The sequence below is a fragment of the Aethalodelphis obliquidens genome, unplaced genomic scaffold (genome assembly GCF_003676395.1).
Source record: "Aethalodelphis obliquidens isolate GAN/ISIS:26980383/991018 unplaced genomic scaffold, ASM367639v1 scaffold38, whole genome shotgun sequence".
Lineage (NCBI taxonomy): Eukaryota > Metazoa > Chordata > Mammalia > Artiodactyla > Delphinidae > Aethalodelphis > Aethalodelphis obliquidens.
The window spans coordinates 17,977,238-17,998,154 of record NW_020837982.1 but is presented as its reverse complement, the minus strand read 5'-3'; the positions used below and the strand labels follow the sequence as shown (position 1 = coordinate 17,998,154).

General features: G+C 61.3%; 1 protein-coding gene across 1 annotated transcript; it reads right to left on the bottom strand.

The window, feature by feature from the left end:
- Positions 1 to 7: 7 nt before the first annotated feature.
- On the bottom strand, positions 8 to 20,041 carry GRAP (GRB2 related adaptor protein). Its single transcript, XM_027131209.1, has 5 exons — positions 19,819 to 20,041; positions 13,519 to 13,616; positions 9,231 to 9,353; positions 3,076 to 3,244; positions 8 to 1,114 (listed from the first exon to the last, which is right to left on the bottom strand). Exons 1-5 carry the CDS (start codon positions 19,894 to 19,896, stop codon positions 929 to 931), a joined length of 654 nt encoding a protein of 217 aa, XP_026987010.1. The 5' UTR covers positions 19,897 to 20,041; the 3' UTR covers positions 8 to 928.
- Positions 20,042 to 20,917: the final 876 nt, after the last annotated feature.

Sequence of the window (20,917 nt, the reverse complement as noted above, 5' to 3'; positions counted from 1 at the left end):
CCCTCGGTCTGCCTGCGCCCCGAGGGCCCCAGGCTCCCCTGCTTGGGACCGCGCTGATGGCCCCTTCCCCGTGGACACCCTGCCCTTCCTCAAGCCGGGGCTCCACCGAGGCTGCCCGCCCCGTTCTGGGTGCCGCTGGCCCTCAGAGCCCAGCTCTGGCCACAACTCCCCACCTGGGCTGTAGTCCCCCACGCTTCCCGAGGCCCTGGTCTGGGTAGAACCTGGGCCTGCACAAGTAAGAGCAGGTGCAGCTATGTCTCCCAGGTGGCCACGTCCAGGGCTGGCCCCTCAGAGCTTGTCCGTCCCGCGGGGCCAGCGGAGGAGCAGCAGCCTCCGTTTCTTTCACCCTTGCCCACCCTCCCTCAGGGCCTCCAGCCTCCCCCGAAGTGTCTGTGGTGGGCAGGGGCGTTGGATCCCAGGTGGAGCCCAAAGTCTCCGAGTCTGTCCAGCAAGTCCAGGCACAGGTGTGCGGGGCCCTGGCCGCCTCCCCAGTAGCCGGCCTGTGGGGCTTTTGGACGGAGGGGATGGCAGGCCCAGCGGGTGCTCACCCACCCAGCCCGTGGTTCCTTGGCTTGAGCCCCCAGCGGGTGGAACCCAGGAGTCCTCAGCCCTCCCTGGGGGTGGTGCCATTGGTGTTTGGAGTGGGCGGGCCCTGCCGGCCACCCTGTGACATCACACAGCTGATGGCCAATGGGAAGAGGCCGGCGGAGACCCCGGAACTCCCCTAGCCCAGGGCCCCTGAATGAGGCGGTCTTTCCGGGGCGCTGGGCCCGTCCCAGTTGACGTGAAGCACAGGAGGCCGGCTGGACTGTCAGGAGGCCTACGTTGCAGTCCAAGGCCCTGGGCTGGGGGTGCCCGTGTCCTCTCTCTGGGCCTCAGTGCCCGGTGGATGGCCGGTCCACTGGCTCTGCCCCTGGGCCCACTTGGGTCACAGGTGCACCGGCTGGACATAGCTCCGCGGGAAGAAGCCGATGCGCCCGCAGAGACGGCCTCGCCACCAGCAGGGGTCAAGGCGCTCCAGGACCTCAATGATGTCACCGCGGCGGAAGCTGAGCTGGGAGGGGTCCTGGGCTGAGAAGTCAAACTGGGCCTGGGCAAAGCAGGCCCGGGGCGGCTGCGAGGAGAGGAAGCCGTCAGTGGGGCCCCTCAGGAGCCCCCGCTGGGCTGTCCCCACGGAGGCCCCAAGATAAGCGATTTCCCACAGGTGGAGAGGGGTCTTTCGGGCAGAACTGGGGTCGAACTCAGCTCTGTATCCAGGTCCAGACGACGGCCACCCCGCCCGTGGGCCTCCCGCTGCCCACCCCCTGCATGTCTGCGGCACAGACCCTGTGTCTACGCAGGGCACAGCCAGTGTCCTGGCGGCCCAGTAGGGACCACAGGGCCAGTGGTCAAAGGACCTGAGTCCTGGGCCTCAGCGTGGGACTTTGGTTAGGACCCTGCCCGTCTCGGGGTCTCTCTCCACACTCTGCAGCAGCCGTGATAACTTTTGACCCCAGGCCCTAGAACCACAGGAACAGGCCTTATAAACTATAAAGTGCTGTGTAGCTACGAGCAGTTCACTGCTGTTGCCCGTGGCCAGGCTTTGAGGGCAAGGATGTCACTTTACACTGCTTTCCTCTCTCAGGCCTGGTTCCAGTCCCATCTATGCCCCAAGGTGACCTTGGGTGAGTCCCTGCCCTCTGGGGGCCTTGGTTCCCTGCCCCCCCTTCAGATGGCAGCTAGACGAGGGCCCCCTGCTGGCATCACCATGAGGATCACAGCCAGTGCCCCGGCCCGGCCTGCCCACCAGGCTCTCTGCCCCAAGCCTGCGGAATCTTATCCGGCACAGGCCATAGCGTCACGGACAGGCTAATTAGCAGTTCTCTGCCCAGGAAGGAAGAGGGGGCGTGGGTCCCAGGGGACTGAGCCAGCTCTGGAGTCGCCCTGCAGGGCCGGTGACCCCAGGGCCAGGCCAGAGCAAGGTGGTGGGTGTTGGGGAGCCCTCCGGCGGCCTCCAGCTCCATCCTGGCCCCCTCACACTTGCCAAGGGCAGAGCTGGCCCAGGCAGCGACGGGAGGGGATGGAGGTCTGAGAGGCAGGCCCAGCGGGGACTGGAGCGAAGAGTCCCTGAGACTGAGCTTAGAGCTGGCCCGGCCCCCAGGGGCAGGCCGGGCAGAGCAGGCCGAGTGCGCTGATGGGACGGAGGGTGAGTGGCAGGGGCAGGGGTTCCTCCTGAGACACTGTTTACTCCCCGACATATCAGATCCCAGGGTTCACCCTACCGGACCGAGAGGAAACTGAGGCCCAGGTGAGGGATGAACTGGCCCTAAGGTCACACGTGGCGAGGCGGTGGAGTCTAGGAACAGGCAGGACCGGAGCCGCGACCCGGCAGCCCCTCCTCCCCAGGCCTTGGCCACGGCCGTGCCCACCGTCCTCCGCAGAGTTCAAGTTCACTGGGCTGTCCAGGGTCCCGACCTCCAGCCCCAAGCCTTGCCGACACCCCCTCCCAAGTAAAAGTGCACGTCGGGGCTAGTAAGCCCACTGGCTGGTGTCGTCACCCTAATGAGCGTGAGAGCTGGTCCCTGGGGCCCCTGGACGAAAGCGCTGGCTGGCAAATGGCTGTTATTATGGGGACCGGGGCGGCCGGACCCGCTGCACCCGGCAGGACCTTGCCCACGAGCGTTCACACCGCCCCGTGCCCCACGGAGCAGAAGCCAGCAGGACCCCACCCGGCAGGTGGCCTTGGGTGGTCACATCACTCCCTGAACCTCAGTGTCCTACCTGTAGGTGGGGCCAGGAGGCTCCCAGGAGGCTCAGCCGGTGTCAGTACCTTCACTCAGTCAACAGACAACCACTGAGCACCAACTGGGCGCCACGCACCGCTCCTGGCTGAGAGCCAGCAGGCTCAGTTTACCCGGGGAGTTTCCACCTGCCCCTTCCCTGCCTTCCCCGCCTCCCCTTTCCCAGCCCTGCTTGTCTCCCTGCAGTGCCCGGGCGGAATCTTAGAAGCAGGGCTGGACCCACCTCCTGCCACGTGGGAAGGGGGGTCGGGGCCCTGCGGAGAGGCCCCCTCGCCCGCCCGCCGCACTCGCCCACCTTGGCCAGGGGCTCCTCGTCCCGCAGGAAGACCTGCCGCTTCTTGGCGATGGTTCTGGTCCGGTAGAAGGCGACCAGCTCATTCAGAGAGTTGAACTTCTCCTCCCACAGGTAGTACTTCCCCGAGGCCTCACGCAGCACCTTGAAATGCTGCACCTGGTCCCCGTAGCTAGGGGAGAGGACACAGACCGCCTCAGAGGGGCCCACGGCGGCTGGGGCCCTCCCCCTGTCCCTGCCCCCCGCAACCAGGCCTTTTTCTCTCCAGGCGAGGCTTGGAGTCAGGAGGAGAGGAGCGGGGGGAGGGGGTCCCAGGCCCCATTGACCGGCTCCGTGAAAGACACGGTGAGTCCCCACCGGGGAGTGGAGTGTGGAGTAAAGGATGTGGGCCTTGGACCAGGCCACTTTCTTGCTATGTGACCTAAAGCAAATCACTTAACTTCTCTGAACCTCGGTTTCCTCATAATACCTTCCTTCTGGGGAAGTGCTCGTGTACTGGCAACATTAAATGGTTCTCTGAGAGAGGTGGTCAGCCAGCATCTCTTCTCTCCAACGTCCCCCAGCCTCAACACTCCTCTCCCTCCCCCACCTTGTCCCCTCCCAGCCCTTACAGTCCCTTGAGGGGTGAGTCCTAAGACCATCCTGCCACCGGTGTGAGAGGAGCTCAGGCCTGTGGGATGCTTCCTGTCCTTCCCTGCCCCACATTCTCTCCCCACCTCAAGAACCTTCTATGGCTCCCCATTGCCCTCAGGGCAAAATCTTAACACCTCAGTCTCAAGTTCTGCCTCTGATGACACGTCCAGCCTCGTTTCCTTCAAATACTCTCTGATGCCTCCTCTCCCAGCCTTTGCCCAGCCTTGCACCCCACCACCACCAAGTGCCTTCCAGCCCAACAGAGGGGATAGCCTGTGTCTCCCAGACTGGCCAGCAGGGCAGAGGGACCTGCCTGGAACACGCAGCACGTTCTAGGCCAGGACGGGCTGTGCAGGCTTGGGGCAGCCTGAGTTCCTGCAGGCCCACAGTCCAAGAGTTTCTAGGGCGTGGACAGGAGTATGGTGTCCATCCCCCCAGTTGCCCATCCCTGCCTGTGGCTTATTCCCTCCACCTATCAGCCCTGGGGCTGGTGTGCTGCCTTGTTAAAGGTTAAGATGCAAGATTTAAGATAGAGATTTATTCCAGGTAAATACCTTCTGTTCTGTGTGTGTGTCTGGGGTGGGAGGAGGGAGGAATCCTCCCACCCTGCCCAAGTCAAGGATCCAAACCACACAGAACCTCTCTCTCCACTTTCAAGCACGCCTCCAGGCTTGAAAAATACACTATTTCTTCCAAACTTGAATCAAACTCCTACTCATGCTTCAAGGCCCGCATAAAATGGCCCAACCTCTGCAAGCTGCCTCAGGTGCCCTCAGTCAGAGTCCGGGGACTCCTTGGCTTCCTCGGCCCCTTGTACAGCCTGCCTGTAACCCGCTGCTCACAGACACCCAGAGGCAGGGAGGCAGGAGGCGGCCCAACTCTAGCCCAGTCTGGAGAGGCTGGGCTTAGGCGCGAAGCAGCAGGGCCCGAGGGGTCAGTGCTCATGGGCTGCACTGTTCCTGGACCCTCCCCTCCCGACTCTGAGCTGCGGTCCCAGCCCCTCTAACACGTGTCCACTCTCAGGGCAGCAAGCTCTCCGCACAGAACTGAGGCCAGAGAAGGCCTGAGACTCTGTGACCAGACACAGCCATCACCCCCGGCCCGAGACAAAGCTGCTCGTGTGCCATCAGCAAGCATTGTTCCCAGATGGCTAAGCCGCCACTGTGTTGGCTGTGGGATGCGCGTGTCCACGTCCCGGGATGGGAGGAGGATGGCCAGGCAGGCAGGTGCCTCCCGCCCCATCTGGCCTGCTGCAGCCTCGGCCCTGGGGGCCGCCCCCGAGCCTGGGACTCCCTAGTGCCCTGTTCCGGCGGGCTCAGGGTTCTTCCGGTCCCTGGACCGTATTCTGGGAGGCAGAGGGCCCTGACTCCGTGCCGGCCCCGAGAAGGAGCCCGGGGTGCGGGCGGCTCCCGTCCTCTGGGTTAGAGGCGGACGAGAGTGTGGGAGGTTTGAAAAGATCTCAGCCCCAAATGAGCACAACCCTGAACACTTTGGTGTTTGAAGTTTATCTTCAAAAGCTTATCTTACCCAGAAGGTCACCCAGAACGGAGCATTCCCTGATCACACCCAGGTCAGGGGGCGAGACCTGGGAAGGGGGCAAGGGACCCAGGAGTTCTAGAACCTTGCAACCTGACAATCGGCAGATTCTCAAACCTGGGATGCTCTTGTGGTCCAGCCCCCCAGCCTGTGCGTGGCTCTTAGTGGGAGAACGGGGCCCAGCTGGGCTGCCGCATCTGTGAGCGGGTGTGGCCGTCCTGCTGCGCCAGCCCCTGGCCTGACCAGTGACCCGCCTCCATGTGACAGGCCCGAGGACCCAGCACTTGGGCAGTCTCTCCCTCTCCCAGCTAGCCTGTCTCCTGCCTCCCCAGGCCCGAGTCTGAGTCCAGATGGCCCCTGAGCAAGGAGGATGGCCCTGCGGGGTGAACCCTCCTGAGCTGGAGGGAAGGGCAGACCCGGGTCATGGGGCGGTGGGCTGGCCCGGGCGCGGCCAGAAGAGGGGGCACCTGGAGCTGGTGCACCACAGTGGGCAGAGCCTGGGGTGTGTGCATGTGTCTCTCCCTGCTCTGTGGGAGGGACCGGACGTGTACATCCCTGTCTGAGCCGCCATGGGTGTGTTTGTCTCTATCTGTGACCCCCATGCCCACCTACCCAGGGGGCTGAGGGCTGGGCCTGGCTCCTGGGCTGTCGGAAGACCCCAAGGATGAACTCAGGCCTGATGCTAGCAGCCACCGGTCCTGCCCAGCAGGTTCTTCCGGCTTGGTGGCGGCAGCAGCAGAGGTGAGAGTGGCAGCGGCAGCCCAGGGAGGATAAACAAGGCCGGGGTAAGGTCAGGAGCCCCAGCACCGCACCCCCACCCCCAATCAGGGCCTGTGGATCCCCGGGGTGGAGGCCAGGGTGCTAACTGCCCGCTAGGTGATCTCCGTTAGGGGTGGCCCTTCTCTAGACTCAGTTTTCCCGTCTGTGAAAAGGGAGGGGGTGGATTCCCTCTCCAGCAGCCAACGTGAGATGGAATCAAACTGACCTTGGGACTGCCGGTGGAGACAGACTCCCCCTGGGTCTTTAGGCCTCAGGGAAGAAGAGTGGAATGGTAGACCTGGTCTTTCAGGTCACAGAGGGTCGGTGGGCTCTAGCTCCGCTGTTTTCTGGCTGTGTGACCTTGGGCAAGTTACTGCACGTCTCTGAGCTTTTGTTTCCTTACCTGCACACTGGGCTTCCAGGGTCACTTCCTCCCTGTCTTTGAGGGCATAAAATTGTGCCCCCCCCATTCTTTCCTGCTTCATTTTCCCAAGAGCCTTTATCATCTTCAAAGATTTTATATATTTTACTAATCATTTAGAAAATTATATATATGTACATATATGCATACATACATACATACATGTATAAAATCGTCAGTCACCCCAGTGGAACGTGAGCGCCTAAAGGACAGGGAGCTTCGTCCGATTTGCTGGTGGTTGAATCCCCAGCGCCAGGCACAGGGCCTGGCGCACAGGAGGGGCTCAGCGACCAGGGCAGCAGAGCAAACACATCATTGACTCCAGGGCACCCCTGGCCTGAAAAGAAGTAAAACATCTCACTTGGGAGCAAACCATCATTTCTGACACAGAAGCCCACGGCAGCCCGGATCAGAGTGCGGGGCAAAAGTAACACAGCCCAGGCAGTGCGCCCCTGCCCCGGCCCACTGGCCACCAGCTCAGACGTGCTCCCAGAGGTGCAGGGGGAAGCCCCCTGGAAACTCGTAAAGGGCAGCCAGCAGTGGCCACCATCACTCCGTGAGGCAGAACAAGGCCCGTGAACCCCACCTCCGACGGCTTTATGAGCGTGCAGGAGACGCCACGCCTACGCGGTCAGAGTCCCCAGGAGCGCAGGGCGGAAATGCTCTCACACACGGATCTGCGTGACCGTCACCCAGAAGGGTGGCCATCGGGTCACTGGTCTTCATGATGTCCAGGGCTACTAGCTCCACGTTGCAGATGAGGACGTCACAGCTGACGGGGACGGGATCTGCTGAGGTTACGCAGCAGGTCCAGGGCAAGGCCAGGGCGAGAAACGGGCTCCCCGCCCCCATGTGGCCACTGGCCCTTTGCTAAGAGCCTGGGACCCTGGGGCGTGGGCCAGGAGGCGCGGTGTGGCCCTGGGAGGGTCAACATGATGATGATTATTACATAGCTGGCATTTGGGGAGGACTCACCGTGTGCCAGCGTCACACTAAGCACCTTACATAGATGTTCATTTTACAGACGAGGAAGCAGGCTGGGGTACCTTGCCCAGGGTTATACAGGAGAAGTACCAGAGCTGAGATTCTTGCTCAGAAGCCCCCCTCCTAGCTGCCCTGAGTCTGTTTCCTGCTCTGATCCCTGCCCAGTGGCCCTCCAAGGGCCCTGAAAGGCCCCCCCCGTAAGAGACGATGGACCAGAGTCGGGGCGGGACCCGGTCCCGGCCCCGGGGGACGAAACCGAGGCTGGAGGGCGCCACCTGGTGGTCCTGTGAGCACACCACAGCCCTGGGGCCCAAGGTTCCGGTTCTGAGCTGGGGGAGGGGCTTGGCCAGGATGCCTGGGGTGTGGCGGGGAGGGGGCATGTGCTGGGATTTCTCAGAGGGACACTCCCACACCCCTTCCCAAGGTAGCATTGGTGCTGGCTCCGCAGAACTGCCTGTCTCCCCTCCTGGTCAGACAAATGCCTTGCTGTCCAAGCCCACCTCTCTCTGCCCCACCTCTGGGTCTTTGCACATGCTCCTCCCTGGGCCTGGCATCCCCTCTCCCCTCTTTGTGCACCAAACTCCTACTCATGCTTCGGGGCCCAGCTCAGATGTCACCTCCTCCACCCTGTGGAGTGTCTGCTGCCACTGAACTTCCCTCAGTCGGGTGTCATGGAGACCCCGGGCCCCTGCTCCCTCGGGGACTCCTCTCCTGTCCTGCACACACACACCCCCAAAGGTTGAGCCATCTGGGCTGACCCTCTGCAGGGCCCTGTTGCCCTGGGGTTTCCCATCGGGACCTGTCAGGCCCATCTCTCTGGCTGTGACCCCCCGTTGCTGGCTCTGCCCCACTCATCCCAGGCGCATTCCCACCCCAGGGTCTTTGCAATTTCTGTTCCCTCTGCCTGGAAGCCTCTCCTTCCGGATCCTCACTCCTGGGCCCCAGGCGGCCTCCACCGCCAGGTTCAGATCCCTGCCCACTGGCTCCTGCTATATTCATTTGTCTCCTTTTTTCATGTGTTCAGTCTGCCTCCCCCACTAAGACATAAACCCCAAAGGGCAGCAACTTTGTTTTTTTTCACTGTCATTTCCCAGCCTGGCACGTGGCATGTAGCTCAGTGACAATTCCTTGAATTGCTGCACTTAGATCCTACTGTTCCAGGCGCTGGGAGTAGGAAGGACAGAGACCAGCTGGGGCCCTGACCCCTTTACCCCCGACCCTGGTTCCTGCCCCTTCCTTCCAGCCTGGATTCCTCCACTGCCCGATTGTGACCTTTGGGATTGGGTCCTGAGCTGCCCAGAGGCTGCCACCCTGCTTCCGTGCCAGCCACTACTCTAATGGCTCTAAATGACTCATATAGTCTTTGCAATAACCCATTTTACATGTGAGGAAACAGGCACAGAGAAGTTAAGGGACTTGCCCAAAGTCACACAGTCAGGAAATGGCAGAGCCAGAATCTGAACCCAAGCAGCCTGGCCCCAGGGTCCATCCTGTCCACTATGTAGCACACAGGGGAACCCTGTCTGGAGCACATCCTGGACACCTGCCCCGGGTGCCCTGCTGCTCTCCCACCCCCAGCCCCACCACATCAATCTCCCCCGGTGACTTGCTGCTGTAGAACAATGGCGGAGCCTTCAGCCCGGCGCTCGAGGCCTCACAGCCAGCCCAAGCCGCGTGGAGCCCTCCTGCTCCGGGCCACACCCTGGGGTCTGCATCATCCCCGACCCCCAGAGGGTCGCCTGCTTCCAGGCATTTGTCGTTCCCTCCACACCCCGCAGGCCTGTCCCTGGCCACCCTCCTCCACACACCCTGGGTCAGAACTCACTTCACAGAGACAGAGAACTCCCCTGGGGAGCTCTCGCTCTCCCGGATCAGGAACGCTCCCGGGTGGTTCCGCTTCATCAGAATTTCTTCTGCCAGCTGCCGGGAAATCCTGCCCGAGTACCACCTGCAGAGAGGGGGCAGGTGAGGCGGGGGGAGGCCAGGTTACCCTGCCCCTATGCCAGCCACCCAACACTGCCAGGTCCTCACAGCAGTCCCGAGACACAGGAAATACAACGGCACCCACTTTACCCAGGGAGGCCAAGGTCATGCGCTGTGAAAGGCAGGAGTTGGGCCCAGTCCCAGCATTCTGGCTCCTGAGCCCAAGCATTTCCCACCACACCAGGCAAACACACACCTCGGTGAACCCCAACCCAGCCAACCCCAGCTGGGCTTTTCCATTTCAGATTCTTAAAAGAAAAAAAATATTTTAAAAGATGACCCCCCCCCAAAAAAAACATAGCAGCTTTGATCTGATGAGGAAGGGTCTCTCCCTGTACCCGTTTCACAGATGTACAGCCTGAGGCCACCTGGACTTTTTCTCACAGGTTCAAGTCCCTTCTCTTTCTGACCAAACAGAACTGGGTATACAGAAGGTGCCTTGTAAATGCTGAGGGTCTGGCAGGGCCTGGGGGTGAGAGGCTGGGATCCAGCTTCTCTTCCAGCCCTGCCCACTGTGCTCTTTGGGGCTCGCCCACCCTCGGAGGGTCCAGGTGGTCTCTGGCTGGCTTCTTGGCCCCCGGATTTGAGCCCAGTCCCTTAGTGGGGCAACTGAGGCCCAGAGCAGGTGGAGTCTCCCGGTGGGACCTTGGTGCCCCGAGGGCCACCGGAGCCTCCCTTCCCTGTACAATTTCCCTTCCCTCCTTCAACCGAGCTTCCTGAGTCTGAGCGTGGCCCTGGGCGGATGTGAGGCAGAACTTTTCCTGTTGTATCAGGATGTTGACAGCGAGCCCTCCAGGCCCAGCACAGAGGCTCAGGTGCACACAGACCGGGTCCTGCCGGGAACCCCACCCGCCAGCCACGTGTGAGCCCTTGCAGTTCCTCCGAGGGCTTTTTACTAATGTGACTGGCCTGTGTGCGGGGCAGGTTGGGCCCCCGGATGTTCTCAGGTGATGACGGGGGGCAGGAGGACAAACACGCAGCTCGGGTGCCGGCTCCCTGGTTCTGGCCACAGGGAGAGCCCGTTGCCCGGGGCCGCCAGTAGTGGCAGTGCCACCGGCTCCCTCTCTGCCCGCTTTCCAGTCCGAAATAAAGTCCTGGTCCTTACATGGTGTCTCAGAGCCCCCCCCACCCAGAAGTGAGGTTCTAGCCCATCGCTGGCCCCCAAAATGGGGGGGACGCTGGGCCCATCTCTGGGCGGGTGGAGGGGAGGCAGTGGAGGTGGGGGCCGAAGGCGGGGCTCCAGGGAACCTCCAAGAGCTCAGCCTGGGTCTCTGGAGTCTGGGAGTCCCGGATGAGGCCTCCAAGCCGGAGGCTGAGCTCAGGGGGCCCCGGAAGGGCGTTCCTCCGGGGAGCCCCCAGCAGGCCCCAGGTGCAGGGCTGCCACAGGAGCAGGGGTCCAACAGGGCCCTGCGTGGGAGTTTCCAAAGAACCCACAGAACTCCACAGGAGGCATCAGCGTGTGGGCGGCTGTCACCCTCAAAGGATTTTGCAACCGCAGCCTCGAGGAGGCCCGCCCTGCCCCGACCAGGTCCTCGGTGGCCCGGGGACAGGGTGCCGGAAAAGCAGCACTCCCGACGCCCCAGAGCACAGCTGGCTCCGCGCGTGCACACCTCGCTTGGTCCCCACTTTAATGATGTGGAAATTGAGGCCCAGGGAAGGGCAGGGATCCCCAAAAGTTGCTCCGCAATTCTCTGGCCTCCGACTCTCCCCCAGCCCACCCCCTCCCCCAGCTGCTCTTACAGTTCCCCCATCCCCTCCCAGTGAGCACAGCCGGGGCCCACAGCACTGGCGGCAGATCTCACTCTGCCTCTTGCCAGCTGTGTGACCCCGGACAAGCCACTCAACCTCTCTGTGCCGCCACCTCCTTGCCCACTAGACCTTGACGAGAGCACCCAGCTCGCAGGGCCCTTGGGAGGAGGAGGGCGCTGCCGCCTGCAGGTGTTCACCGCTGCTGCTGTGAACTCCGCCCACGTGTCACCCATTAGCCTGTCTGCGGCCCTCCCAGCAAACTTCTACTCTACTTTCCAGGCCCAGCAGACCACGCCCTCCTCCAGGAAGCCGGCCTCCAGGAAGCCGGCCTCCAGGAAGCCGTCCTCCAGGAAGCCCTCCTCAACGCCCACCGGCCACGCGGCTGCGTCAGGTGCCTCGGTGACCCCTGCCCGTGAGGCTCACGGCCCCCCTCCGTGGGCTCCCTGGGCAGGCGGAGGTGATGGTGGAGCTCAGGGAAGGAGAGGCCTGGTGTAGACACGAGGCCCCCTGGGACCCCTGCCCTGCCCCCGCCCCACACCCTGGAGCCCAACGGGCTGAGTCAGGCACAGAGCTGGACTTTCCCCACTGCTATTTCGGGGCCAGGGCAGGGGCTGAGGTTAGCCAAGGATGCTAACCAAGGGAAGACCCTTCCTCACCAGATCAAATCTGGGCACGGCCTCAGGCAGGTGAGCATGCGGCCTGACCCCCATCCCCACTCTGTCCCAGACTCACGTGGCCAGAGCCAGCCCCAGGGAGCCCCGGGCCATCGGACACTGGAACCCTCCGTGGTTCCCAGCTGCCCTGGCGGAGGCTTGCCTGAACCACCAGCGTTGCCCCGACAGGCATGGCCCCAAAATCTATCAGCTCTTCTTTCCTCCTGAGCAAACAGAAGCCTCTGCTTAGGCTTCTCAGCGGCCTCCTACCTCCCAACCTCCTGGCCTTCACCGGGCCACAGCCTCCACCTGGAGGCTCCCGCTCCCCCCGTGTCCTCCGCTGGCCTGGCCCTGGCCGGGTTCTCGCTGTCTCTCTCCCTTTATGAGAGAAAGTCTTTAAGGCTGGAGGACAGGCCCCTGCCCGAGGTCACACAGCCCAGAGGGACCCTGCGGGCCTGGAGCCCAGGCAGGGGACCTGGGTGGGTCGGGCCCTTGCCCAACACAGGAAGTCCGAGGTGGTGGCAGCTTTGGAAATAACTCGAAGACAGGTAAAGAGGAAATGACCTCCAGGCCCCATCCTGGCCCTGCACCTCCCTCCCGTCCACCCCACAGCCACACACGGGCCCTGACCTGCCTTCACCTCTGCAGGAGTTCTACTCCCCACCCGGCTCAAATGCCTCCATGGCTCCCACCACCCTCCGCCGGGCGTTTGAGGCCCTCCTGCTGGTCCCACTGCCAGGGGTTCTCGTTGTTCCCGCTCCCAGGAATGCCCTTCTCTTTTTCTCATTAGCTAACTCCTACACACATGCTTCAAAACCTCACTTGTTGCCACCTCTTCTGAGAAGCCCTCCCTGGTTAATTATCTCGATGCTGACCGCCTTCCCTTGTCATAGTTTCTTTATGTCCTGTCTCTCCCACAGGACGCAACTGCTCTGACCCCAGCATCTCATCGCGTGTCCCCAGCGTCGCCCAGGTGAGTCCCCTCGGGCAGTGGCCGGTGTTGGGTGAATGACTGAGCGAGCGACTGTGACTTGGGGCTACTTCAGCCACCACTGTGAACATCCATTTGGTTTCTCCCAGATTCTTGGCCACTTAGGCCTGTTCTGGGGCTGAGAACAGGGCTTTCAGCACTGGAAGCCTGACAGGGGCTTCCCTGGGACAGCCGGTCCTAAGCCCAAGGATACCTGGGCTCCTCGTGACTCCCTCTCCGCCGTGTCCCAGACTCTGCTCGGCCCATGTCAGCTCCCCTGCCCACAGGTCTGCCGCCTTCCTGCCCCTCCACGGCCCCTCCCTCCCCACCCCGGCACAGGGCTGAGTCGGCCTCTTAGAGGAGCCTTGGCCCTCCTTGTGTTGCAGGTAGGGAAACTGAGGAACAGAGAGAGCAGGGGTCTGCCTGAGGCCACACAGCAGCCAGGGGCCCCGCTGGCTGAGCACCCAGCGCCCTGTCCTATCCAGGGCCCCTACCGGGATGCGCTCCGGTATCCCAGGTCCTAGTGTCGTGGCCTGGGCTGGCCCCGACTGCCACCACTTGGGACAAGTCCTAACATCTCTGTCCTCCACCTCTGCTTGGGGAAGAGACGGGGGTCCCCGGACAGATGGCGGGAGGCCGGGCTGCGGACTTGCAGGCAGCTCAGCTCAGCCTGGGCCAGGCTGGGTGTGGACGTTTGGCTTCAGGGCCGGGGGTGAGGGGGTCCCTGCGGACATACGGGGGTGGGGCCTGCCACTCACGGGTGGGGCTTGACGTGGATGTAGTTCTTGGGGACGAACCCCTCTGCACCCCGGAGCTCGGCCTTGTACCAGTTCTGGTCGTCTTCCATGTTCAAAATCTGCGGGCGGGAGAGACACGGTCACCTGGTCACCTAGGAGGGACAGCTGTCCCCTGCTGAAGGCCCACACCAGCCCTGGGGCCCACCTCCCGGAGGAGAGCGAGGTCGCAGGGTGACTCCACGGTCCGGGGGTCACAGAGGAGAATTTGGTCGGTGGCTTGAGCTTACGGGGGGAGCTGGAGCGTGACTCTCAGGTCGTGCCACCCAGACCCCCGGGTGCTGGGGGACAGATCCGGGGCCCCTCAGTCCCTGAGCTGTGGCCCTGAGCATGGGGGGCCCACAGCAGTTGATACGAGGCACAGAGCCGGGGGTCGGGGGTAGGTCTGCGGAGGCCCCGCCGAGCGGTGGTCACGGGGGTCACTTGCATCTACAAGCTTCACGTCTGAGCTCAGGGCTGATGGTCAGACGGGGGCTTCAGACACCGGGGAGCGAACGAGAGGCCTCTGCGCTGCGGCGGGGCCGAGGCCTGGCTGCTCGGGTCGCAGACACCCCCTCGCCTCGCAGGTGGGCCGAGGGGAACCGAAACCTGAGCGGGGTGGGGGGGCCGCTACGGGCGGGCGAGTGGGACGCTTGGGCTCCCTCCCCACTCCCTGGGCAGGCTCGCCATGTGTCACCCCTTCTCACACCAGCCCCCGAGGCCGCCTACTTCACAGAGGAGGACACAGGCCCAGACGGGAGGGGAGCAGGGCCACACGGCAGGGGTCTTAGGACCGGGCCCCCCCCGCCCCGGTCTTTACCCTGTGCCTCCTCCCACATTGTCTCTGGACCCCAACCCGGGGGTCATCTCTCCCCTAAGTCCCAGAACAGGTCCCCACGTCAGGTCAACCCCAGTGGGGATATTGGTTGAGACAAAAAGTCAGACGCAGATCCGCAGCCCAAGCAGGGAGCACCCTGGGAGCAAAGGCTGGGACAGCAACTCAGGTGGTTTGGTTTTACCCAGAGGAGCTGAGATTTGCCCCCTGGGCCCAGGCCTGGCCCCTCCCTTGTCTGTCTGCCAGGTCCCTTGAGCCCCTCCTTCCTGCCCCCCCCCCCCCCCCCCCCCCCCCCCCCCCCCCCCCCCCCCCCCCCGCAGTCTGGGCCAGACCCGCGTCCCCAGGGAAAGCCGGAAGCAGGTGGCTGACTCAGGATAACTTTTGCTGAAAACTAAACAAAACAAAAAACTCCCCCAACTTAATGAGAAAATTAGGGCCTGCGGGTCACAGACTCAGTGAAGATTCTTGGGGGCCTCGGGCTCTAGACCACTCTGCCTGCCGCTGACTCTCTCCACAGCCCTGGCATCAGTTTCCACATCTGTAAAATGGGCACATCTACGGCCTACATGGCACATGGCAGTGTTTTGTGACCTGCAAAATCCTGTGTGGACATGTGGATGTGACGTATCTAATCTATCCCAGTTTTGTTTTGGTTTTGTGTTCCTGTCACCTCCACTCCAGGGAAAGACCCAGAAATGTTCTGATTGGTTGTATTAGCTGAATTCTTGTTGTTGACATTGTTCAAAGCCCCCAGACCCTCTGAGACATGGGAATTCCCGACCTTCCCTAGTGAAGCTCACACCTCGGCCTGCCCCTGCTTTGCCCCTGCAGTGCCCTTCTCCAGGGTGCTGTCTTGTGCCACCGTCCCCTGGCCAGTGCGGCCACGGAGCACCTCCTGCGTGCCAGGCGCTGTGCCCAGCCCAGTGATACAGCAGGAAGCAGGAGGTCACATTTTAGTGGGCAGAGGCAGACAAGAAACAGGAAGGACACAAGTAAACAAGGTAATTTAATGTTCTGCTCTGTGGTCTGAAAATATACGTCAGGATGACATAGAAGGAAGATGCCTGGTTGGGGGCAGGGGGACTGTCAACAGGGGACAGGTGGGGGTGGGCAAGAAAGGCCTCTCTGAGGAGGTGGCACATGAGCTGAGGCCCAAATTACAGGAAGGAATGAGACATGAGAAGATGTGGGAAACCGTGTCCAAGGCAGGGGGAACAGCCAGTGCCAAGGCCCTAAGGTGGGAGCAAGCTCTGTCCTGGAACGGAAAGGAGGCCCGTGTCTGCGGGTGGGAGGGCAGTGCTGTGAGTTGAATGGGGAGGGTGAGAGCTTGAAGGTCTTGTGCTCCGGGACAGGGGGGAACAAGGGGTCTGTGAAGAGCAGGCCCAGGTGAGCGGTGAACGGGGCCTGGACTGGGGCTGCTGAGACGTGGTCAGATCCGGGGTAGGTTTTGGCAGAGCGGCTGACAGGCGAGATACACAAGACAGAGAGGAAGCAGCTGAGACAACCCCAGGCTCTGGGCCTGAGTGCGGGCAGGCGGTCGTGACCGTCAGCTGCTGTGCAACAGGTGCGAGAGGAGGTGGGGAAGCTCAGGGTGGCTGGGTTGGGCCTGAGGTGCACCGGCCACCACCGGGGAAATGCCAAGAGGCCGTGGGCTCCCCGAGTCTGGGTCCTGGGGGCCAGGCTGTGCGTGAAGAGGTGGAGGTGAAGCCACCACCCACATCTCTCCTCCAGTGGGGAGCAGCGGGGTCCTGTGCACCCAGAAACGCCTGCCTGTCGGCGAGGGGGGCTTTGTTCCAGGGAAGTGACATTTGGGGCCCCTTGTCCAGAGTGGGTCCACGTGCCACCGGGCTTTCGTCTAAGAGCAGAGCTCAGACTGGAAGAGTAGCATCGTTGCCGGCTCCCAGAGGCTGGGATCTGCGTGTCCGCCGGTCACTGCTGGGCTGGGACAGGCCTGGCCCACAGCCAGCACGCAGGAAACATGCTCACGAAGGGACAGGTCGTGGAGCTCAGCCACCAGCCCCACCCGCTGTCCCCGGCCCGGGGGAGGGCAAGGGGACACAGGGTGACATCGCAGCCACGTTTTTATGGTTACAGAAATGAGACCCTGGACTAGCGTGGGATGGGTGAGGCACTTTGGGTACAAACTTTAAGAGAGCTCCAAAAAAGTCAGGAATCAAGATAAAGAATATTTTAAAGGAATATCTTAAAAAATCAAAATTTCTGAATATGGTCGTTAGTTAATAATAATGTATCCATATTGCTCCATTAATGTAACAAATGTACCAGGTTAATAATATAAAATGTTACCAAGGGTGTGCGAGTGAGTGTGTGTGGGCGGTGGGAAGGGGCGGCAGGGTGTCAGATTGGAATTCCTCTGTACCATCTTCTCGATTTTTCTGTACATTTCAAACTGTTTTAAAAAGAGTCTATTTAGGGACTTCCCTGGTGGCACAGTGGTTAAGAATCCGCCTACCAATGCAGGGGACACGGGTTTGAGCCCTGGTCCGGGAAGATCCCACATGCCGTGGAACAACTAAGCCCGTGCACCACAACTACTGAGCCTGCGCTGTAGAGCCCGCGAGCCACAACTACTGAGCCCACGTGCCACAACTACTGAAGCCCGCGCATCTACAGCCCGTCCTCCGCAACAGGAGAAGCCACCGCAATGAGAAGCCCGCACACTGCAATGAAGAGTAGCCCCCGCTCGCCGCAACTAGAGAAAGCCTGCGTGCAGCAACGAAGACCCAGCGGAACCAAAAATTAATTAATTAACTTTTAAAAATAGTCTATTTAAAATTTAGTGCAAAAAACTCCATGAAACTCTTAAATCAGGGACTTCCTGCGGGGTCCAGTGGTTAGGACTCCAAGCTTCCACTGCAGAGGGCATGGGTTCAATACCTGGCTGGGGAACTGAGATCCTGCATACCGTGCAGCATGGCCAAACATTTTTAATATTTTTTTAAATTAAAAGAAAAATCTTAAATCAAGACACGCTTTGACCCGGCACCTGTACAGCTGTGAGAGGAAGGACCCTAACTCCACGTCTGGCCCTGGAAGGATCACTTGCTCATCTCTGTCCTGTGAGGGGAGGCAGACGTGTGAACAAGGAAGCGTGATCTGCTCACACATGCCTCCCAGGAGTGACCGCCAGCTCCTCAAGACATTCTTTCTGGTGTTTTTTTCTAGGCACAAAGCCAACGCATGAATGTCAGTTTCCCATCCCTAAAACTACTATCTATCGATTATTATTGATTATCTCTGTGCACGTTCCTTTGCATTCTGCTTTTTTGCCACTTAACGTTGCTTCACGAGCATTTTTACGTCGTTAAACGCCCCCCTCCCCAAAGAGCATTCTTAGAGGGTGTGTGATATTTTGTGCCACCCCTGGACAGGTAGCTAGGGTGAGTCCACACTGCAAACTCACCCACGCCCCACAGCCCCACCTGCTGCATTCTCTCCATCCACTCTCCTCCCCCAGCTCTTTGCATGGCTGGGTCCTTCCACTCTGAGCTCAGGTGTCATCTCTTTTGAGAGACTGCCCTGACCACCACCCCTGCCCCCGCCATCTAAAGCTGTCCCTCTGCCCCTCCCTCCCACCCACCCTCTCCATTCCATCTCCCCAGGTGATTTCTTCCACCCATTTGTCACCTCCTGACAGCACGCACCCTCTGGAAGGTCCGCTCCGGGAGGGCAGGGACTGGGCTTCGTCCACTGCTGTGTCCTCAGCACTTAGGACAATGCCTGTTGCTGAGCAGGTGCTTGAGGCCTTGACAAGGGTTTGTTGAATGAAGGAAGGAAAAAGCAGCCCCTCTGGCGGCCTGTCATTCCTTGAAAGTCCCCTCCTGGGTCTCCACGGACACTAGGAGCAGATCCCATTGGGGTCTTAGCCAGGGTCTCGGCTAACATCTCCTTCCTTCCTTCCTTCATTCCTTCGACACCCCCGTGTCTTGCTGAGGGCCTGCCCTGTGCCAGGCACTGTTTTATGTCCCTGCCCTCAGGAGTCTCGGTTAGAAGCAAACACAGCAGGAGTCAGCCAACGCTCTATCAAAGCTCAGTGGGAAACGTGGCCCATCTTGGGTGGGCAGGGGTGAGCACAGGCATCGAGGAGGGAAGCGGGGGTGTCACTGTCTTTACAACACTTGCCTTGGAGGACCCCACGGATCTACTCCCCCACCCTGGTTCATCCCTCTGAACCTCAGGTAGAACCCACCGGTCATCCCATTCCAAGCTCCCCACCGTTCCACGGCCTCTCAAGCCCCAAACTCTGGAACTAGAGACTCCAAGCTGCTCTCGGTTCGGCAAACGAGGCCTCGGAAACAGACCTGGATCTCGAGTCTCGTGCCCTAGCCGGTGGTGCTGGTGTCAAGCCTGCCCCATCCCCCGCTGGCCACACGTCCACAGGTCCCCCCACCAGCCACTCGGGGGGGCCCAGGGCTGGCATCCCAGCACAGAGAAAGGGGGACATCCTCAAAAAGATGTGGTTCTTCTAGGAATCGCCCACCTCCTGACCTAGCCCAGCTGTTCAGTGTCACGGGGTTCCGATGCAGGTGCCAGGGTCAAAGGACAGGGGTTCACCTCTGACCCCACACCAGGCGAGCTGTGGCGCCTGCCTGTGCCTCATTTAACCACCTGTGCAATGGGGCCTCAGCAGCTTAGATGCGCACCGCTGAGCTCGGGCCCGGGGCTCTGTCCCTTCCTGGGCCCCGGCTCGGACTGGAAGCCTCACGCCCACCGTGCCGGTGCAGAGACCGAGGCCCAGGGCAGGGCAGGGGCTTCCTGAGCGTGACTTGGTGGCAGCTCCGGCGCCCGACCTGTGGCACGGCCCCTCCCAAGTCAGGGCCCTGAGCTCTGCTTCCAGATGCAGCCTTGAAAGCAGGGACATTTCCTGAGAGACAGAGCCCGGGAGCCCATCTGCCTGGGTCGCCCTGGAAGGCGTGTGTTCCTCCAGAGGCCACGCAAGGGACCTGAGCGGTGTTGAGGCTTATCTTCCCCTTTCTCACCTGCAGGGAAGCTCGTCTGGACCCCTAATCATAGTTGTTTTAGCCCCAATAGGTTAGTGTGTGTACTTCATTCCCAAGACCCTCTCTCTGTCCCTCTGCATCCGTCTCTGCCTCTTCCTCTCTCTCTCTGTCCCCAGCTGTTTTTTCAAATTCTTTCCTAGGAAACGGTGTTGACTCAACCCCTGCCAGGCTCTAGGCTGATGTCTCCTTGAACCCTCACCACGGCCCCCAAAGGAGGGATCACTAACTATCTCCCCGTTTCTCAGATGGGGAAACTGAGGCTCAGAGGGTGGAGGTGGATTGTCCGGAGTCACAGACTTGATAACTGGAGAAGCCGGGCCCGTCTTCCTCCAGAGACTGGACTCTGTTTGGGGGGCTGTCCGGGCCCTGGTTTTAAGCACCCCCCCCCATCCCATGCGAGGCCAGCTGAGCCGGCTCTGGCCACCCTACCTTGAGTGTGTCCCCCTTGTTGAAGGCCAGCTCATCGCTCTCTGTGGCCTGGAAGCTGTACAGAGCCACGGACTCCATGCCGCCGTCCCCGAGCCCCGGCAGCCGGGCTCTGAGCAGGGCCAGTAGCTTCCTGCTTCCTCTGCAGTCGAGGACCGTCTTCCTTTGTTTTGAGAGCGTGTTTGTGCTTTTGAAGCTGAGACCGAGACTTCCCCTGACAGGAGAAACAGGAAGCAGAGATGTCCCGGAACAGGGCGTGTGAGCCGCAGGCCCACCTCAGACCCCAGGGAGTCCCCGGGCAGCCCTGGGAGTGGGTCCTCCTCCTGCACCCACATTACAGATGATTAAAAACTGAGGACCCAGAGCAGAAACGCTGCAAAGCCATCCCCAGCTCAGACACTGTGTCTTGCGGTCCCAGCCACGCCCCCTCATTTGCCGATGTCCCCTCCACCATTTCTTTTTTTTTTTTTTTTTTTTGCGGTACGCGGGCCTCTCCCAGTTGTGGCCTCCCGCTATTGTGGCCTCTCGCGTTGCGGAGCACAGGCTCTGGACGCGCAGGCTCAGCGGCCATGGCCCCACGGGCCCACGGGCCCACGGGCCCAGCCGCTTCGCGGCATGTGGGATCTTCCCAGACCGGGGCACGAACCTGCGTCCCCTGCATCGGCAGGCGGACTCTCAATCACTGCGCCACCAGGGAAGCCCCCCTCCACCATTTCTAAGCTCTGATGCCTCCTGTGACTTCCCACTGCCTGCTGCATCGACCCCACGCTCCTTGCCTGACAACCAGGGCCCTTCCAAGCCGCTACCCCCACCCCCAGTTCTCCAGACTCATCCTTTGTTACTCCCCTACTGTCTGAACAAACACGGGCTCCAGCCACGGCCGAGGGACACCCCACATGTCCATTTCGTCCTCCAGCCTTTCCACATGTGAGGCCCTCTGCCTGGTGCTCTCTTCCCCTTTCACTTCCCAGGAGACTCCTATTCATCCATCAAAGCCCAGTTCAGAAGATGTCTCTTCTGATTTAAACACCGGGCACCTTCAGCGGGATGGCAATCCTAAGGTCAACAAGGACTGAAAATAATCTTGACCTTTGCTAAGGTT